Source organism: Triturus cristatus, chromosome 4_2 (genome assembly GCF_964204655.1).
Source record: "Triturus cristatus chromosome 4_2, aTriCri1.1, whole genome shotgun sequence".
Taxonomy (NCBI): domain Eukaryota; kingdom Metazoa; phylum Chordata; class Amphibia; order Caudata; family Salamandridae; genus Triturus; species Triturus cristatus.
The window spans coordinates 589767695-589789096 of NC_140586.1; the positions used below are offsets into that span (position 1 = coordinate 589767695).

General features: G+C 48.4%; 1 protein-coding gene across 3 annotated transcripts in view; it reads right to left on the reverse strand.

The window, feature by feature from the left end:
• RNPC3 (RNA binding region (RNP1, RRM) containing 3) overlaps nt 1-21402 on the reverse strand; it is a 343990-nt gene that overhangs the window by 219274 nt on the left and 103314 nt on the right. For all 3 annotated transcript variants that reach the window (XM_085602252.1, XM_085602255.1, XM_085602253.1), the window contains exon 3: nt 11785-11903. In XM_085602252.1, coding sequence (XP_085458378.1) covers nt 11785-11903 — 119 coding nt within the window. The remainder of the gene's footprint in view (nt 1-11784; nt 11904-21402) is intronic.

The window sequence follows — 21402 nt, forward strand, 5'->3', positions numbered from 1 at the left end:
CTCCAGGAGACTCACCTACAGGGCACCAAGTTTGGATTCCTGGGGAGAGTAGCATACAGAGTCTTGGCACACGCGGGCTACACCAATGGATCACGAGGGGTGATGATTATGATAAGAAAGAAGCTCCCTTTTGACACGACACACATATGGATGGACCCAGGTGGAACATATGTCGGGGTGGCGGGTACTTATGATAGACAGACTGACCCTGATCTGTGCCTATGCCCCTCCGCAACTGCCGACATGTACACTACACAAAATCACAGAAATCCTACTGGAAGCCCCAGCCTCACTACATATGACAGGAGGGGACTTAAACAACGTGATGGACGTGTCCCTAGACCGCACTTTAGGCAAGCCACCGACGACCCCACCTACAGCACTGGCACAATTTGCAAAGACAATGGGACTTGTAGATGTATGGCGGGTACAGAAACCACAGGCCAAACAATTCTCATACTTCGCTGGGGCCCACAAGGTTTACTCGAGGCTAGACTATATCCTTATCCCAAAGGGTTAAGTTGGGGAGGTCCAAGAAATAGAGTACCTAGCCAGAGAATGTCTGATCACTCACTACTATGGATAACGCTGGTGAAAAGAAATCAGAAAACGCAACCCCAATGGAGACTCGCGGCCTGGGACCTAAAAAAACGAGACCTAAGGGCGGGCACTGAGCTATTCTTTGAAGAGAACGAGGGAACGGTGGAATCAAGGGTTACACTCTAGGAGGCATATAAAGCAGTGCTAAGAGACAGGGCGCAAAACCGCATAGTATGGGAAAGGAAAAAAGAAGTGGAACAGATAGAGACACTAGAGAACCATCTCCTGACACTAGAAGGGCAGACATTCACAAGACACAGCTCATCCGGCTACTGACGACACTTAGACAGGAGTACAGAGATCTAGCGCACAACGCGGCCAGAGACCAGCATTTAGTCACCCTCGATCGATTATATGATACAGGGGATAAAGCCAGGAAACTCTTAGCCTGGCTCAGCAAAAAAGAAATAGAAAACAGTTGTGTTCAGTCCATAGTAGATGGCCAAGGACAAGAGCACATAAACAAGCAGATGGTGACAGCGTTTGCCACATATTATAAAGACTTCTATAAGGATAAACACTTATCTGCCTCCCCGGAGATAGTGGACTATCTGACAGGAATAAAGACCCGCCCTTAGAGGGGGACAGATAGAGAGACGCTAGATGAGGACTTGTCTCTAAACAAGGTAAAAGGGGCAATAATGAAACTCCGCACAGGGATCAAATTGCCTGCCAGCGGCACTGTACAAGAGATGCTCAGATCTCCTGAGCACCCACCTGCTCAACCTCTTACAGGACGCCTACTAGGACGGGATACTCCTACCAGACCTCCGACTAGCCACAATAGTGACCATACATAAGGAGGGTAAGGAGAGGGACAGATGCGAGTCCTATCGCCCAATCACCCTCCTAAATTCTGGAAGTGAAGGCCCTAGCGACCTTCAGCCACAAGACTGAGAAATGCCATAACATCACTGGTCCAATGGGACCAATCGGGCTTCATGCCCAGAAGGGTGACTAGGTGGAATCACAGAGTAACACATAACTGGATAATGGCGGCTACTAAGAGAAAGACCTCACACATTTTACTATCACTAGACGCCGAGAAGGCGTTTGACGCAGTACACTGGCCCGTCCTGTAGGCTACTCTGGTCAAATTTGGTCTTGGACCAAAATTCAGAAATTGGGTGGCCCTGCTGTATAACCCTCTAGAGCGAAGGTGAGAGTGAACGGTAAAACACTGCAGGAATTCCCAATTGGCAGAGGGACCAGACAGGGATGTCCCCATCTCCTCTGCTGTTTGCACTAATGGTATAGACACTGGCATGTCGAATTCGACAACACTCCACAATTTAGGGCCTTAGGATCACAGCGGAGGATACAAGAAAGGAAAAAATATCTTTATATGCAGATGACATCTAGTTATAAATAACCAAACCCGAAAGCTCGACCCACACTGTCTTCCAAACCATTTAAGAATATGGTGGACACTCAGGCTATAAGGTGAACTGGCACAAGTCGTTGGCCTATAGTCCCAGATAGTCGTTGACCTCTAGTCCCAGATCTCTGGAACACTGGCCTCCCCTACCAGAGAACTTGAGGACCGTAGAGGAAGGCTTTAAATACCTGGGGATTTTTCTCACAACAGACGAGAGAACCACTGTCATGAACATAACGTTCTGCGATGAATACGCAAATTTAAAGAAGATGCTGAAAAATGGAAAACACTGCCACTCACGATAATGGGACGGGCCTCAATCTTTAAAATGATCTAATTGCCCCAGTTCCGAAATGCCCTACAGAACATCTACCATCCCCTCCCGCGGGCAGTATTCCGAGGTAATGAGGCCGAGCTGTGTTCACAGCTTTGGTTGGGGAAACACCCACGAATAGCGCTACACACACTACAGAGAAACCTGTACACTGGGGGCCGCCCAATACCTGACATAGAAACCTACTAATGGGCTGAACACTTAATACCAATAAACAACTGGATCCATGTAGCAGATCCCCACTCTACATACAGGCTAGAATGAGAAACACTGTCACTGCGCATGTTCACCCAGTACCTATATTGAGGATCAGGGAAATATAGCCTCCTCCTGGCCACACAAACTACACTGGAAGCGTAGGAAAGGGCTACTAAGACCCTAGGATAGGACCATAAAGTGACTAAAGTAATGCCACTCTGAAAAGGGAACTGGCTGAGAGAAATAGGGAAACAAAGGCTTCGGACAATGGGACACAATGGGAATCTCGACCCTGGGAGACATCTAGAGAAAGGGGCCATAAAATCCTTTATCGAACTCCGCAGTGAATATCAACTCCAGAACACCCAACTCTACGCACAAGTAAGACATGCATGGGCAACGGAATTCCTGACTGTAGAGACCCTCCCGGAATATGCGCCACTAGAAGGACGCTTACTGCAAGAGTCACTCACGCGCAAAGCAGTAGCCCTCACATATAAAACGAACAACATGCCGGAGAACCTAGGTAAACTCTGCAACAAATGGGAGGAGGAAGTGGGTGCAATGGAAAACATAGACTGAGAAGCTGCTCTTATGCATCCCAGAGAGGTGGCGATCAGAGCCCGACTACGACTTATCAAATATAAGATATTACATAGGATCAAATACGATAGGTCCAAGATTCATAAAATACCACACTCGGGAGAACCCAAACTGCCTGAGATGCCAAGGGGAGAAAGGAGATTTTTACCAAACACTATGGACCTGCCCCAAGATACAGTTATCCAGTATTGGGGTATCTTTCATAGATTCACATGCCTGAATCATTCCCCGTCCGTCGCAGAGGCGGGGTTCCCACGGTAAATAAAAAAAGTTGTGCCAAAAATAACAGTAGTAGTAGGCCCCAAAGAAAAAGGCCTAAGGCCTAGATCTTAGCAGCCTATCTACATCATTATGCAAAAAGAACCAAAGAATTGGTACCAACCAATCAGCCATCAGCACCCTCTCAGCAGAGCCAGTTCTCCTCAGATTTTCACTGCAGGTCGTGTGGAAGGGAGTCTCCCTGAGCTTGTTCAAGTCCTGCAGAACCTGCGCCAAGAAGAGGGTTCATGTTGATGACCAGCATATGGCCTGCATCTACTGCCTCTACCCTAAACATGAGGCAAAAGATTGCAAAATTTGCCGCACCTTCCCTACTAAGACTCTTAGGGATAGGGAGGCGAGTGTGCTGTTATGGCTTAAATCCTCTTCGGCTGAAGAGGATGATAGAGCCTCAACTTCCAGCAAGAGAGCTAGGTCTCATGACAGCTCTTCAAGTGAGGGGAAAAAATGCCAGAAATCTTCCCACTCTTCTTCTGGCTCTTCTCAGAGGACTCCTCTCATTTCCTCTGAATCAGTGCACTCTCCTCAGGATTCTGCTCACTAGGACTCTAAAAAGCCGTCTTCAAAAACTGTGAGTAAGAGCCTTTCAAAATCTCTGGCTTTCCCACCCTCGGCGACGATTTCTGTCACTTCTTCTGCTCCTTCGTTGACGGAGACTCTCTCGACGACATCTATCACCTCTCCTATTCTGTCGACGAGGATTACTATCCTGTCAAAGAAGCCCATCGTCGAGGGATCGTCGACGAAGACCTCGTCGACGAAGTCAGCGTCGAAATCCATATCGACGACGTTGCCGTCGACGAAGCCTCCATCGTCGACGAGAGAAGTGCCGACGAAGATACAGCTGATTACTATCCCGTCGACGTCGAGCCCATCGACGAAGAGCCTGTCGACGTCGAGTCCGTCGATGAAGAGCCTGTCGACATCGAGCCAGTCGACGTCGAGCCCGTCGACGATGACTAAGAGCCCGTCGACGACAAAGCCATCAACGGAGAGCCCGCCGAGGACTATACCATCAACTGGGGATTTGCCTACTCCGTCTGCGGCACCTGCAAGGGCTCCTACTCATTCTACTCCCGTTTCATCTAGGAGTTTTCAGCTGAAAACATTTCAGAGACATGAATATAGCGATATATCACCACTTACTCCCTCACATCTGGAAACATATGTGCAGGATGAGGATGATGACTATGAGGATGACGAGGACGAAGGACCATTTGGAATAGCTCGCCATCCTTTTGAGCTACACATCAAATGTCAGGATGACGATGATGAGGAGTAGGAAAATTATCAAGAACAATATTATCAAGAGGACATTGTCGTCCGGTATCATAAGACTTACCATAGACAACCTCGTCAGAGCGAGATGTCCCATCTGCCTCCAACTCTGATACAAGACCTGCAAGCCATGCTCGCAGATTACAGACAGCGTTTTCCCCCACAACAAGTAATTCCGCAGGTTCCACCGCCTGGGCTGGTTCCGAATCCTTTGCCTTCACCTGATGCTCCTGTTCCCAACGCCTCAACTTCCAGACCCTCCTCATGACCCGCATCAGGGTCAGGACTCAACCTCTGAAGAGGAATTTGTAGAGGGTGAATTTCCAGATCCGGTAGATCCTTGGGATTCATATATTATCCCTATGCCTTCGCGACCGACTCCTCTACCATCTGATTCACCCCCAGAGGATATAGGGGGATTTCATAATCTCATGCAGCGTGCTGCTGCTAGATTTCACTTGCCGGTTACGATTGAGCAGTTTGAATGCTTCCTACATGATTTTAAGAAGGAATCCAGAAAGATCACAAGAGCTGTCCCCATAATTGATTACATCTGCAAAGAAGGGGTCAAGTTCATGAAAAATCCTGCATCTGTGCTAGCGGTGCTTCCGCGGATAGACAAGAAATACCGTGCTCCGGCCAATAGTCCATGCTGTCTCATTGGCCATCGACGACCAGATTCGGTCATTTCCCAGGCTGCCCAACAAAGATCTAAAAACCCGGCAACACCCATTACAACACCGCCGGACAAGGAGGGGCGTCATCTGTATTTGATCGGCAAGACATTTTCTACAATGGCAGCTGCCTCCATCAGAGCAGCTAACTCCCTAGCAATAATAGGGTGTTATGAGCGCCAAATGTGGTCAGAGATGGGTGGACTTATTGAGCTCATTCCAGAAGACAAGAGACAGGAAGCACGAAAAATTCTATTAGAGGGAGAGCACGCAGCGTCCGAGACCATAGACTGCGCACTGGACATTGTGAATACGAATTTTCGCCAATTGGCTGGTGCAGCTGTACTCAGACGCCAGGGTTGGCTTAAGGCCACCACTTTCAGACCGGAAGTCCAGACAAAAATATTGGATATGGCCTATGATGGTGAATCGTTGTTTGGGAAACACATCAATGAAGCTCTCCAAGCAATACAAACGGATACTGATACCGCAAGATCCTTGGGTTCATTGGAGTACAAACGCGGAACCTTTAGAGGTGCAAGAGGGCGTGGGTTTTCCTCTAGAGGAGGATATCAAAACCAGCAGAATAGACAATACCAGCCCCAACATAGACAATCTTATCAATCATCGTACAGGCAATCCAACACGTCTGGTTTCTCTTGTCAAGGCGGAAGAAAAAGATCGCAAAATCAAGGACGGGACGCCAACAGAAAGCAGTGATCTCCGCAGGGCGCCTTCCACTCCTATTCCCCTCCCTGTGGGTACGAAAATGTCAGCATTTGTGGACAAGTGGCAAGAAATTACATCAGACCAATGGGTTCTAGACCTAGTGAACAACGGTCATACCTTAGAATTTGTCACCAAGCCACCCACCACTCCGCCCAAGGGACACCCTCATCTTCACTTATTATTCAAAGAAGCTTTAACGATGCTCCTCAAGAATGCAATCGAGAAGGTTCCATCACTTCAGAAGGGGACAGGTTTCTATTCCCGATTATTTCTTATCAAAAAGAAATCAGGGGAATAGTGCCCGATCTTAGACCTTCGCAACCTGAACAGATTCCTCAAAAAGAAGGATTTCGCATGGTCACACTGGCAGAAATTCTAGGTTGTCTCAACGAGGGAGATTTTCTGGCTTCTCTTGATATGGAAGACGCTTACTTTCACATCCCAATACATCCAAAGCATCGCAAGTACCTTCGCTTCACTGTGGCTGGCGCCATTATCAGTTCAAAGTGCTCCCGTTTGGACTAAAATCGTCTCCAAGGATCTTTACAAAGTACCTAGCTCCTGTAGCAGCTGCGTTACGATCCCGGGGAATCCAAGTATTCCCGTATTTGGACGATTGGTTAATCAAAGGTCCTTCGGAAAGAGCAGTCAAGATTGCTGTGACAATGTCTCTTCATCTGTGGGGCTAACTGTGAACAGGAGCAAATCTCAGTTACGCCCGATGCAGGTCCTTCCATTTCTAGGAGCTCTGCTGGATACCGTCCAGTGCAGGGCATTCTTATCTCACGAACGGCAGGTTCGTCTTCAAAAGCTGACAATCCTGATTTCCAGAACAAAGTCAGTTTCTGTCCGCATGTTTGCGTCACTCCTGGGGATGTGCTCTTCCGCAATAAACCTCGTCCCTTTGGCAAGACTTCGAATGAGACCTCTACAGGAGGAGCTACACCTTCAGTGGCAGCAGGCCGTGGGTTCCCTCGACGACATCCTCAGAGTCACACCACGCATGAAAAACGCTCTGCGTTGGTGGTCACAGATGCCCAACTTAGCAGGAGGACTCACTTTCATACAGGATATTCCAGATTTTGTCCTCACTTACGATGCCTCTATGGAAGGATGGGGAGGTCATCTCCAAGATTTACAGATACAGAGAAAGTGGTCTCCAGAGTACAAGAAACAACATAACAGCCTGGAATTGCGAGCGATTTTACTGTCCCTGCAAGCTTTCCTTACAAGGATTGCAGGTTCATCGGTACTGGTTCGGACCGACAATACCACCAGCATGTTTTACGTGAACAAGCAAGGAGGGACAAGATCAGCAGCTTTATCAAGAGAGGGTGAGGAGTTGTGGGAATGGGTCACACTTCACAACATAACCCTCAGAGCAGAACATGTCAGAGGTCTCCACAATACCCTAGCGGACACGCTCAGCAGGTCCCAATCGGACTGCCACGAATGGGAACTAGAGCAGACTCAAGTGCTCAGGGTATTCAGAGCTTGGGGCAAGCTGGCACTGGATTTGTTCGCAACAAGAAATGCCGATATTACGCCAGCAGATACCCTCAACAGGGATCAAGGGGGAATGCCCTGTCCATGCGATGGTCAGGGATTTGTGCCTACGCTTTTCCCCCCCCCGATACCACTAACCCCGAGAGTAATACGCAAGATGAAGTTGGAGGGCTGCCGTCACATCCTGATTACACCCAGATGGCCACACCAGTAGTGGTTCCAAGAGCTTCTGTTATTATACCAGGACCAGCCGATCCGTCTTCTTCCGACACCCACAATGCTGTCGAGGAACAGAGGTCAGGTGCTCCACCCGGACCCTCAGTCTCTACATTTACATGCATGGCTCCTGAATTCTTAGAATTCAAGGACCTTGACATCCCTCAAGACTGTCGTGACATATTAACAAAATCACGAGCTCACAGCACAATTAAGACTTACCGTCTAAAATGGAGGTGATTTTGCTGTTGGTGCGAAGCCAACAATGTTCACCCGGTGGAAGCTCCTACAGAACAGATCTTTCCTTATTTGTTACATCTGGCAAGATCTGGACTCACTTTCTCATGAGTCAAAGTACATTTAGCTGCACTTTCCAGATTCAGAAAGGGTGCTCATCTTCCTTCTCTACGCTCGTCCTCTTTGATCAAACAATTCATGAAAGGACTTTTCCGAGAGTTTCCTCCGATAAGGCTTCCTCCACCGGAGTGGGGACTCAACACTGTCTTAATGCACTTAATGAAACATTAATTTGAGCCTATCCACAAGGCTGAACTCAAATTCCTCACCTGGAAGGTTGCCGTACTTCTGGCTCTAACGTCAGCTAGAAGAGTGAGTGAAATTCAGGCCTTCACTATAAAGGAACCATTTCTACACTTCACTCAGGACTACGTGACCCTCCGAACTAATCCTACATTCATACCTAAAGTACTGTCACAGTTTCACCTCAATGAACCTGTAAAATTAAGGACTTTCTTTCCAAATCCATCTACACCAGCGGAAAGAGCCTTACATTCTCTTGATATCAAAAGATGTTTAAAATTCTATCTTCAAAAAAGAAAGAGCATTAGAAAGTCTGACCAGTTGTTTGAGGCTTATGGCCAAACTACAATCCATTTCTGCCATGACAAAGCTCACAGGCCATTGCTAAGGGAAGCCAAGGCCCACTCCACAAGAACAGTAGCAGCGTCTACAGCATTGTTTGCTGGGGTGACTCTTGAAAATATCTGTCGTGCTGCGACATGGAAGAATGTCCACACGTTTACAAGACATTACTGCCTTCAATCTACGCATCAAGATGATGCAGCAGTCGGACAAGCTGTCCTACGCCATCTTTTCCTTTAAAGTCAGTTGCAGGTACCTTTTCTGTTTTTCGAATGCTATATGTTTGCATTTATTTTCATGACAATGACATTTCTACGATATGACATGTCTGCAATAGAATGTTGTTACAATGCATGTTTCATTTCCTGGCGTAGGTTACATGGTTTTGAATTATAAGGTTTGGTTTGTTATGCCTTTTGTTAACAAGTTGTGGATGCAATTGGGAGTGTATCAGCACTAGTTTCCCACCGTCCGCACATCTGTATACTTGGTATACTGCTTGCTACTCTGATTCAGGCATGTGAATCTATGAAAGATACCCTAATACTGAATAAGAAAACAAGTTACTTACCTGTAACTACAGTTATCCAGTATTGGTATCTTTCATAGATTCACATGCACCCACCCTCCTCCCGGTAGAGTCAGTTCTCTATGTTTTGGGACATTTACTTCCCACTTGTGCTAAGGCAAATCTGAGGAGAACTGTCTCTGCTGAGAGGGTTCTAGAGGGTGCTGATGGCTGATTGGTTTGTACCAATTCTTTGGTTCTTTTTGCAATAACTCATTCACACCGCAAATTTAGGCGAATTACTGTTAAATTATTGTGTATTAAAGGTAAGGAATAGTGGCAAAATGAATGCCTGAAAATCATACAGGAGTGGATTGTCAATCCCTAGAAGAAAGCTAAGTAAAGTACCCCCGTACTCGCCCTCGCAATTCGTCATGCCAAAAGGGTGATTGCGACAGGTCTGTGCAGCAGGGTTCATGCTGCTGCTGTCGGGCTACACAGGTTAGCCCTGCAATCATGTTTCCACAGCAGCTGTAGGGCAAGGCACAATAGGTGCTTCAGTGTACAGATGCCATTTAACTTCCAGGACATAGGTACATTTTCTATACCATATACTAGGGACTTATAGGCAAGTTAAATAAGTCAATAAGTAACAAGTCAATTTACGCAAGTTTAATCAGGCACAGTCACTTTACTCCTGTTTAAAAGGAGTAACAGTGCATAGAATTCTAATTCCAGCAAAAGTAGGATCCATATAAAGGCAAAAACAATCTGAAGACATTGCGATCATCTCAGAAAGCTGACAACTTGGGGTTCAATTTTGACATTTGACAACAAGTTGTCTTGGGAAAACCCAAGTCCATAGAGTATCTGTTGAAAGCTTTCATCAGCTGCATCCTGGGAGGGAAGACTTTCAACAGGATCCTTTCTAGACTATGCTACTTATTTGGGACATTAAGAATTTATTTTTTCACAGGCTTCATCCTATCAAGAATGATACATTTCAACCAATTTTGGCTTTGAGAAAACTTTGAGCATGTTGCTGTACCTCCTTAATCTCTCCATCAATGTTCTAAAGAACTTTAAATACGTTTACAGCCCAGTTCAAGGTCATGACCTATGGTATCCAGGTGATCAATGTATCAAGGGAGTAAATTCCTAAGCTTCTTGACTCTGCTACGGTAACCTGGTGTTTTGTGCCTTAATACCATGACCTGAAGTGTGATCCAAATGCAAAAATAAAAGCTTCACTTCTGCATAAATTTCAGCAAGCACAACAGGCAAATACATAACAGGTGTAGGCAACATATACTTGTATGGCACTTGGTGCTGCACCTCCACCTATGTACAAATGTGCAAAAGTTGACAAATCAATGATGGTGCTCTGCGCCTTAAATGTAGCACATCCCAAGTGGATTCACATCACAAAGTGGATTCACACATCGCTTTCTAAACCCAAAGGAAACTTTACCTTTTTCAGTGCCAACTCAAACTCAGGCACACATTGGTCGATCCAAAACAGTTTTCTGCTTACTTGTTCCATTCACCAGCACAGCATGAGCAACACTGCTTTGTATTTATCTTGGGTACTTTGACATAGGTATAAAAAAGTGTTGTTGCTACTCATATTTTAAGAAGTTTTTATTAAAAACCATCTTGCTTTTGGCATTTCGTTACCAGAGGAGGAATATTAGCAGTCCACAGCAGCCTCAGTCCCTGTGCTTGTACAAATAGGGAAAGCAAAGAAGATGGAGGTGCAGATATATGTCTGGCTTCTGCACAATCAACTCTAAACTGAATGGCCCTTAACAAACCTCACCAAAATGCATTGGATCATACTTGCACAGATCCATTTATGATGTTCAGGAAAGTGATTTATTTCTGAGGATCATAACTCTAAGCTTTCAAAATTAAACATGCCTTGTTCCATCCACAGGAGAATATTCTTCAAACAGTTGTGGAAGGGAGATATAGATTTATTACTTACAGACCAAAGGATAAAGGACAATGATGAATTAGACTGGGTACAAGTCATAAGCAGCTATAACACGCTTGGGGCACCATATAGTTTCCAAATCGAATAAAGGCTTAGCTGTATATGTGTTCTGAAGCACTTGCCAATGCAATTTATAAGCAACTTAAACAAAACAGGGTTATTCTTTAAACCAGCTTAAAAGACCAAGGGTCAAAAGAAGTGCTAAGTAGGACTAAAATGTGTTATGAAATAGTAGAAAAGGACAATAAAATAAAATTACAAGCAAGAAAATTAGTTCCAAAACAGTCTGAGTTGAAGAAATTGACTTCCAATTCATTTAATGATGAAGCATCACAAACGGAAACAGATGATTTGATCTCAAATGAAAATAACTCATGCACCGTACACAATTTTAATAACATTTTACCATATAAGTGGATTAACGATAGCCAAAACTGGTCGATTTAAAGATTGTAATCCAGTATAACTCTAGTGTCAAAACATACCAAGTTAAATCCATGCCCAAAACACAAGAACAAATATGCAGATCTTATTACCTACTTTTTATCAACTACATCTTAAATAACAGAAAAGCACATTAATCACACCTCAAAATGTCCATACCTTTTCTTTTTCTCAGAATATGAAGGTTGATCGAGTATTTGTACATGATCGTGTTCCTTTGCAAACTCAACAACTAAGGAGTGCCCACAAAGTGCCAACTGATGAAGCCTGGATAAAGCCTGTGATCAAGAAAGACAGCACAGATAAAATAGTTAGAGACTTTGAGCTAAATGAAAGTTGGATTGTACAAGTTTCAAGTTAGGGTTAGGCCGTATTCAGTAGCAGCTCTCAGTACCAGTCTCACTAGGATGACAATGCTGAATGTGTTACTTACCGGAAAATCGAATTTTTCACTGCTGGTAGCTTTATTTTTATGTAATGATCTTACATGGCACTGATCTAATGTAAGGAATTAGCATGTTTTAAATAGAACAAGTATAGGAGTTCTGAAGAGCACGGTGGAAAACATAACTTATTGAAATGCACTGTTGCGAGTACCATACTGAATTGAGAATAAACAAGGTTTCATTGAGTCGCAAGGATTTCTGAAGTGATTTATGCTGAATATTATAGCAGTGTTCACACGTCGCCCTCAGATTTCTCATTTACTAGTTAGAGACAAATTCTGTCACTGAAAGTGAAACCATAGAAGATATTTTTAATTCCTTGTCGCCTCACCAACCTCTACTCCTTTCTACTCTTCCACTCCTTTTCATACTTCTCTCCAATTACGACATTTCTTCCTCCCTCTCCCAGGCATACTGCAGCAGTAGGATGCAGAACCATAAATCTAAGACCCACTGCCTTTCAGTAGTGAGTCTGTAAAAATGTAGTTGCGTTGTTCTTTTAAAAGAAAAAAGTCTCACTGATTGAAACGAGTTCTAGATTTCAGAAATATGCTCAGGGGGCTTTTTACGTTAAATATAGCATAAACTTAAAGAGGTGCCGATTTTGGTACCAATTACTTAAATATGTAGGGAATTGTTTTACTCAGATCTAATAGATTTTCAGTAACAAACACATGAACTAAGACCACCCCATTAAGATAAGTTGTATATATTTACCACAGAAAAGGCTAAAAAACGAACACTAATTGATTCCAAACTTGTAACAAGGAAAAGCTTGAGGCAGAGCTCGCTCTTTCAGTAGGAAAGTATCATATTTCTTGCAGGTTCTCAGACTATTCCTGTCAATTGTTGCATTCACTGAGGCAAGAATTAGTCTTCTGTTTGCTTACAGGACCTTTGTGAATGCACACCAGTTTGAATGTACTGAGAATAAACGTTGCTGCGTGATACACGTTTCCTGTGAGGCAGCCGCAGGCAGTCGGCGGACACGTGAGCCAGCAGTTTCAGGGGCTTTGGTGCCCCCCCCCCCCCCCCCCCCCCCAGTGCTTGGGAACTGCAGCAGAAACTAGGATGTGCCCCCCCCTTTGCAGAGGTCGGTCTCGATAGGCAACATGGAAGCAGCAGACTTGTACATTTGAAGCGGTGGGTAGGGCTAATGCCGCTGCCCCCTTCGTCTGGCACAGAGGCGGCCAGCGTTAGGCCGGTGCAGCTTGTGCCTTCGCATAGCTGCCAAGGTTTCAAATTGCTATGTGTGACATTTTCATAATTTCAGTGCAAGTATGAGTGACATTTCAATGACTATGAGTGACACTTTCTCACGAGCATAATGAAGCAATGAAGACGGTGAAACATAAATGAACAAGTTACTTACCTTCGGTAACGATATATCTGTAAGAAACATTAGTTAGTGATAGATTCCTTACCTTAGAATTACCCCCAGGTGTCAGACTGGATACGGAAAGTTTTCGTCAGCAGTACCCCTGCGCGTCAGAAGGTGGCGTCGTGCGGCTCCGCGTCCGTCGTTGGCGTCGTAGTCGCAGAGAGATGTCGCAGCAGCTACTTAGACGCCGCCCTCGCGCGCTGACGTCAGTTCTGTAAAGGACTTTCCGCGTCAGGAACGCAGAGCCATGCAAGATTCTGACCACTGGTGCCTTGAAACTAGGGCCCTGAAAGGGATGACCTTAACCCTAGAAATCAATTCGCAGAACAGGGAGGATGGGTGGGGCTGTAAGGAATCTATCACTAACTAATGTTTCTTACAGATATATTGTTACCGAAGGTAAGTAACTTGTTCATTTGAAACACGTTAGTGATAGGATTCTTTACCTTAGAATAGATACCCCAGCAATACCAACCCCGGTGGTGGGTCTGCGAACCAAGATCACACCACAAAATCCTGGAGAACAGAACGGCCAAAGAAGCCGTCTCTCCGGACTTGGCTGTCCAGACAGTAGCGTTTTGTTTCATAAACGTGTGCAGTGATGCCCATGTAGCTGCCTGACAGATGTCACCGAGGGGGACTCCACGTCCCAAAGCAGTAGTGGCTGCCCTCGCCCTAGTGGAATGGGCATGCAGCCCCACTGGAGGCTCCTTTTTTGTCAGAGAATAACAGGCTTTAATACACAAGACGACCCATCGGGAGATAGCTTGTGTACGGCCTGACCTTTCTTGGCGCCTACGTAGCCAACAAAGAGCGGGTCATTCACCCAGAACTGTTATGTGCGATTCAGGTAAAATGAGAGCGCACGTTTTGGGTCCAGACGGTGGAGCCTCTCTTCCTGTCTGGAAGGATGCGGAAAGAAGGTGGGCAAAGTGATGGTTTGCCTGATGTGAAAAACAGTGACCACCTTAGGCAGAAAGGATGGACGTGTTCTGAGCACAACCTTGTCCGGATGGACAGACAGAAAAGGAGGTTTACAAGAAAGAGCCTGGAGCTCACTCACTCTCCTAGCGGAAGTGATGGCAACCAGGAAAGCAGTCTTCAAAGTTAACAGACGAAGAGGACAGTTGTGAAGAGGCTCAAAGGGAGCACACATCAAATATGTGAAAACCAGGTTCAAGTCCCACTGTGGCATTACAAAGAGAATAGGAGGGAAAAGGTGAGTAATGCCTTTGAGGAATCTATTTACAACAGGGGACTTGAAAAGAGAGGGCTGATCAGGAAGCCCGAGAAAGGCTGAAATAGCAGAAAGGTAGCCCTTGTTAGTGCCCAGAACAGAGCCCTGACGGGCCAAAGAAAGAAGGAATAAAACAACTTGTGAAAGAGGGGCAGAAAGGGGATCCACAGCCTTTGCTGTGCACTATGACACAAATATGTTCGACCTGCAGGCGTATACCAACTTAGTGGAGGGACGCCTGGCTGCCATCACAGACTTCAGGAGGCAAGTCGAAAGGAATCAACTGCCGCCGCTCAATCTCCAAGCAAAGAGGTGGAGACTGGACAGGTTCGGGTGGAGGACAGTCCCCTGCTGCTGCGACAGAAGTTCCTTCCGTAGAGGCAGTCAGATCAGGGGGATCGATGGTCATACTGAGTAGCTCGGGATACCAAACTCTTCGAGCCCAGTCCGGAGCCACAAGAATGATTTGGGCCAGTTGCTCCTGATCTTCTGCCCAGAAAGCTGACGTGGTATAGGCGGAAAGGCGTACAATAGAACTGCTGACATTGCGCGTTCTCTTCGGTGGCGAATAGATCTAACCAAGGTTCTCCCCACTGTTGAAAGAGACCTTGCGCCACGTCTGAGTGAAGACTCCATTCGTGATTCATCATGCACCTGAGGCTGAGCTCGTCCACCCTTGCGTTCAGTGAACCTTCCCTGGTGTTTAACCACCAGGGAAATACCCTGATGTTCCAGCCATGTCCAGAGGCGCAGGGCCTCTTGACATAGGGTCCAAAACCCCACCCCACCCTGTTTCTTGCAGTACCACATGGCGGCGGTGTCTGTGAACACCTGCACTACACTCCCCTTGACAGAGGGAAGGAATGCCTTCAGTGCAAGTCGGATCGCCCGGAGCTCCAGAAGGTTGATACGGAGCCTGGACTCCGCCGGAGACCAGAGGCCTCTGATCTCCGCCTCTCCCATGTGGTCGCCCCATCCCAGGAGGGACGCGTCGGTCACCACTGTGTACTCCGGTTGGGGAAGGGAGAGGGATCTGCCATTGACCCAATGCTGGTTTGTGAGAAACCACTGCAATTGTTGTGCAGTGCTCTCCGAGATCTGGACGTAATCGGACAGGTTCCCCTGATGCTGCGCACACTGGAACTTCAGGTCCCACTGCAGAGCCCGCATATGCCATCTGGCATGATTGACCAGCAGGATGCAGGAGGCCATGAGGCACAGCAGCCTCAGGGTCATCCTGACCGAAACCCAGGATAGAGGCCGAAAGTTCAGAATCAAGAGCCTGAATATCATGGACTCGCCGTTCGGGATGATAGACCCAAAAGTGCGTCGTATCCAGAACCGCTCCGATGAAGAGGAGCTTCTGAGAGGGAATCAGGTGCGACTTCGGCACATTGATGGAGAACCCCAGCAAATGTAGGAGGTTAGCCGTAGTCTGAAGGTGGGAGACGACTGTCCGGGGCGAGCCCGCCTTCAACAGCCAGTCGTCGAGATAGGGGAAGACTGGAACAGCTGATCCGCGCAGATGAGCTGCGACTACCGCCATCACTTTCATGAACACCCGAGGGGCGCTGGTAAGGCCAAAAGGGAGCACGGTAACCTGAAAGTGTTCGTGGCCCACCGTAAACCACAGGTAACGCCGGTGGGCCGGCAGGACGGGGATATGGAAATATGAGTCCTGCAGGTCCAACGCTACCATCCAGTCTCCAGGGTCTAGGGCAGACAAGACCTGAGCCAGAGTTAACATCTTGAACTTCTCTTTCCGGAGGAAGCGATTGGCGTCCCTGAGGTCCAAGATAGGACGCAGGCTCTTGTCCTTCTTGGGCACCAGAAAGTAGTGGGAGTAACAACCACGTCCTACTTCTGGAGCAGGAACGCGCTCGATGACCCCCTTGGCCAAGAGGGCCGCAACTTCCAGTTGAATAAGTGCCAAGTTTTTGCGCCAAGACACTCTTGAGTATTAGTGCGCGGTATAAGTTTATTATAACATCACATATAACAAGTGATCCCCGACCTGCGGTGGTACTGGGGTGGCATGGCTGTAGGGGTATTCTCGAAGGGAAGGGAGTAGCCCCTTCGGACTATTTGTAAAACCCACCTGACCGAAGTGATGGTGCGCCAGTGGGGGAGGTGATGGTGAATCCTGTCGCCCACTAGCATTTGATGGGCATGAAAAACCAGACTAGGAAGGTTTGGAGGCAGTGGTGGCTGGGGTGGAGGTGGACTGACCTGCCCCCTGGCCCCCTGACCCACCTCGGCGGGTCCCACATCCGCGCTGAGACTGTTGCTGCGCAGGCGTGCGGCTTTGAAGCAAACGTGTCGGGCGCCCCTTCCATGGCCACGAAAGGAGCGAAAAGCAGATGGTGGAGGAGGGCGCATGGCGGAAAGGCCCAGGGACTTGGCCGTAGCCCGCGAGTCCTTAAAGCGCTCCTACGCACTATCTGCTTTGTTGCCAAAAAGGCGAATGACATCAAAGGGCATGTCCATCAGAGTGTTCTGGACATCCCCAGAGAAACCAGTAGTCCTCAGCCAGGCGTGGCGATGGAGCGCCACTGTTGTGGAAATAGCCCTGCCCGGCGGTGTCAAGGCCACATCGAATCGTGAACTTTGCTGCATCTCTCCCTTCAGCAATACCTTGAGAGAGCACTGGCCGGGCCTCCTCCAGACACTGAGGCAGCACTTGCGCCACAGTATCCCACACAGAGTGGGAATAACGGCCCAAGAGGCATGCAGTGTTCACAGCCCACAGCCCTGAACTGGCGGAAGAAAAAATCTTACCGAACTGTTCCAGTTTCTTGGATTCCCTGTCCGGTGGTGCGGTAGGGAATGCGCTCTGGGACGCAGAGGCTTGGACAACCAAACTCTCAGGGGTGGGGTGTTGGGGAAAGCAAAAGGGTGTCGCCAGGGGCCAGGCGATGGCGTCGGGCTCCTGTGGATAGGAACGTGGCCCATGTGTTGGGCCTGGACCAGGTGCCCAAAAGAACGTCTGAAAGTGCATCATTAAAGGGCAGCAGTGGCTCTGCAGAGGTAGCTGCCGGCTGAAGCACTTATGTCAGGAGGTTAGTCCTGACTGCCACTGTAGGGAGCTCGAGGTGGAGGGCCTCGGCCGCCCTACGCAACACCACTGCGTAGCTTGCACCCTCCTCCGTAGTAACAGTAGGAGTAGTTAGCATGCCAAAGTCAGGAGAGGTATCAAGACCACTGGCATCCCCCAGCTCCTCTGCCCAGTCCGGGTCAAACTCACATTGTGCTGTAAGAGGGTCCTCAGACCCCTCCCAGTTCTCCCCTTCCTCCGAAAGCTGATGAACAGGCCGAAAATAAGGAGGCTGGACATAGGGATAGAAAGGCCCCATCGGCGTCGGAATCGGCGTTGAGCAACGCCGTTACGGCGCCGTGTCCACATCGGGGCTGAAAACAGGGCCGACGACGTCCGGTAGCACGGGCGACATCGGAAGTGGTGCCGGTGGGGTCGATGTCGGTAGAGGTGTCACAAGGTCAACCGGCGTTGAGCGGGATCCATGGGGGCCCTGCGGCACCAGAGCCGACAGCGATGCTGGAGCCGCCGACAGTAAAGGGCGAGGACCCCCAGTCGTGCCTGAAGGCCCACCGGCGGGGCCCGACGGCCCAAAGAGGCGAGCCATGGCTGACAGAAATTCCTGCAACTGGGCCGGAGTCGCAGACGGACCCCGGAAGGGCAGATAGGCAGACGGCGACTGCGTAAGCTCCGCGGGAGCCGCGGGGAGACACCACCCGCACCCTCAGCCGCGATGGGCGAGGGGAAGTCGAGGAGCAATGGGGCTTCTTCAACTTCTTGTGATGCTTCGTCTTACCTGACCCAGAGTGCGAAGACTTTGATCACGACAAACGATGGTGGTGGCTCCGCGACCGGTCCCTCGACCTCCCACGGGACCGGGACGTTGAGCGGCGCGGAGCCGACTGCCAGACTTCAAGCAACTTTCGGGACCGCTCCCGCTAAGTCTTCGGCGCCATGGCCCAGCAGTCGGGGCACGACTTGGGGTCGTGGTCGCGCCCCAGGCAGTAGAGACACACTCGGTGCAGGTTCGTCACCGACATCATGCGATGACAGTCCCCGCAGGACTTGAAACCGGGCATCCCTACGGAACCAGGAGTCGATCGACTCGAAAACTGGAGACAAAAAACTCAGTCAAAAAGTGACTGGGGGTACCGCTCTCTCCGGATATGCGCTTGCTGGCGCGGAAAAGAAAGCGTCAGCGGGCGAGGGCGGAGTCTAAGTAGCTGTTGCGACGTCATCTCTGCGACCACGACGCCAACGACGGACACGGAGCCGCACGACGCCACCTTCCAATGCACAGGGGTACTGCTAACTGGATCTATCACTAACGTGTTTCTTTCAGATATCTGAAATTACACCCATTTGAGCAACAAGAAACTCCAAGAAAATCTGAAAACTGCAGCAAAGCACCAGAAATCATTGCCAGCCTATGGCCCTCTACCTGCCATCAATCAATCAATCAATCAGGAGAGCATCAGGCCTCCAGGGCCTCTGTCCGTCCATGTAACATGGGACACCCGGCCCAACAGGAAGGATGTGTGAGGCTCCAACATGACCAAGACAAGTTACACAGGGATCCAGGTATCTCAGCTGCCTGTCACACCGTGTCATTGAGCTTACTCACGTGCAGACCGGCTGAACACCATTTTCCATTATCCTCACAGGCTGAGGCCGGCGCAATAATCTCACATACAACATAGCCAAAACTGTCAGACACCTGTTAAAATTACCCCATGTAGTTTTGAGAAATAAACCGCAAAGTTAAGGTGGCCAGAATGTAAACACACAAGCTTGGGCCTCTACCAGCAGCCATGCCTGCAGCCATGCCAATGCAGAACTTCTGAGTGAGTTGAACATCTCATGACCGGACTGGCACCCCACTGGCTGCTGGCAGCTGCTGATCACGGGCCTGCCATATGGGGAGTAAATGAACATATAATGTGCCCGGGCCATGAAACAAATGGCAGAAATGCAAATGGGCTTCAGCAGGTAAGGAACCATGTTTGTTATCTTAGTAACAAAGTGCAGTTGCTTAGCAAACCCTATTTTTCAAATTCAAATGTTAGCACCCATTTGTCAGAATTATTCTCTGCACTGTGACTCCAGACACGCTGTCTTACCTTGTTTGCTATAGCCAGATATGGGTGTTGTGCGCAGAGAATCTACTTGCCAGGCTGAACAGCTGACTCTGTCCCTGTCTTATTGTATTGGTCTTTTACAGGCACAAGACCGAAGTGTTACATAGGGGTCTTCACAAGACGTGATTTCACTTCACTGACTCGGTCTCTGTCACTTGAAAAAATTGCAGAAATGCAAACAGGCGTTGCTTCAGCAGGCAAGGAAGCCTGTTTGTTATCATAGTACAGAGTAACGTGCACAGTAGTCCCTCGGTACACACTAGTGACTGATTTAATGCAATAGTTATTTTACGTGCTGCAGGAGGTGAGAAATGTGTAAAATAAACTGCCTCCTTTCTTAAGTCATTGAAACAACTGCATTTGTTTTCACATTTATGTCCCACTTAATCCCAACAAACGACGTTTTAAACAGATCTGCATACAAACATATGGCGATTGTTTTTCAGGAATATGTATTTCTAGATATTTACCAGCGCATTTTAGAGCATCGAAGTGAGGGATTGCGGGATATCGGTAGTATGGCTTATTCAAACCTTATTTTCATATTGACATTTTAGCATGGTTTTATACCGATGTTATACGGAGACAGTCCACTTGCCAGGCTTGACAGCTGACTATCCCAGCCTTATACAGTACTGGTCTTTTACAGGCGCGAGACTGAAGTGTTTGGGGGCTTCACAAGACATGATCAGGTCAGATATTACACTCCACCGCCTCTGTGACTTACCAACTGTTGCCACGCAACTCACTCCCTCCCTCCCTCGGCAATTGAATCAGTGCGGCCGGGGGTCATATTTACTGCAGCTGCTGAGAAACTGTACATCTGCTCCTCGTGTTTCCCAACCCACTGGACAGGCACATTCGTGTGGCCCCGTCTACCGAAGCAGGCTATGTGCCTCTGCAGGCTCGGCTCCCTATCAGACACAGGGCCTTCACTGGACAGCTAATTGCTCTGTTTGTGAAGTGGCCTGGCAGCATGAAGGATGCCCGGGCCTGTTTGCTTCGACTCATGCTCCGAGAGTCCCTTTGTGGCCGGAGCTGCAGATGGATTCTCGCAACCGGTGGCCGAGGCAGCTCCCGGGCCTGCCGAGACTGATAGAGTTTAACGTGGTATTAGCGGTAATTTGTCAAACAGGGGCTGTGACTGAGTTGTGTACCCGTTAACCGGAGCTGCTGATGTGAACTCCAACCAGGACGTTAGGTCACACCACCCCCCTACGGCGCCACAGTAGGCAACCACTGCTGAGGGCATGCCCCGCCCGCCGGGTCTCGGTATTGGGCACAGGACTGCCTCAGCCAGGGGTGACGGCAGGCCTGGAAGTGAGTAGTGACTGTGACAGCCGTGCCGCAGGCGGGAATTTCAATGCAGCCCAGCAGGATATATTGTAGCAGGCAGCAGTGCACAAGACCATTAACTGTTTACTAAGCCTGCTGGGAGCAGCGCCGGGGCCGGCAAGTTTGCAGGGTGCAGAGCCGGCGCACAGATGGCACAGGTGTGCGCGCTAGCAGCCTGGGTAGCCAGTTTCAGCGCTGGTATAGTA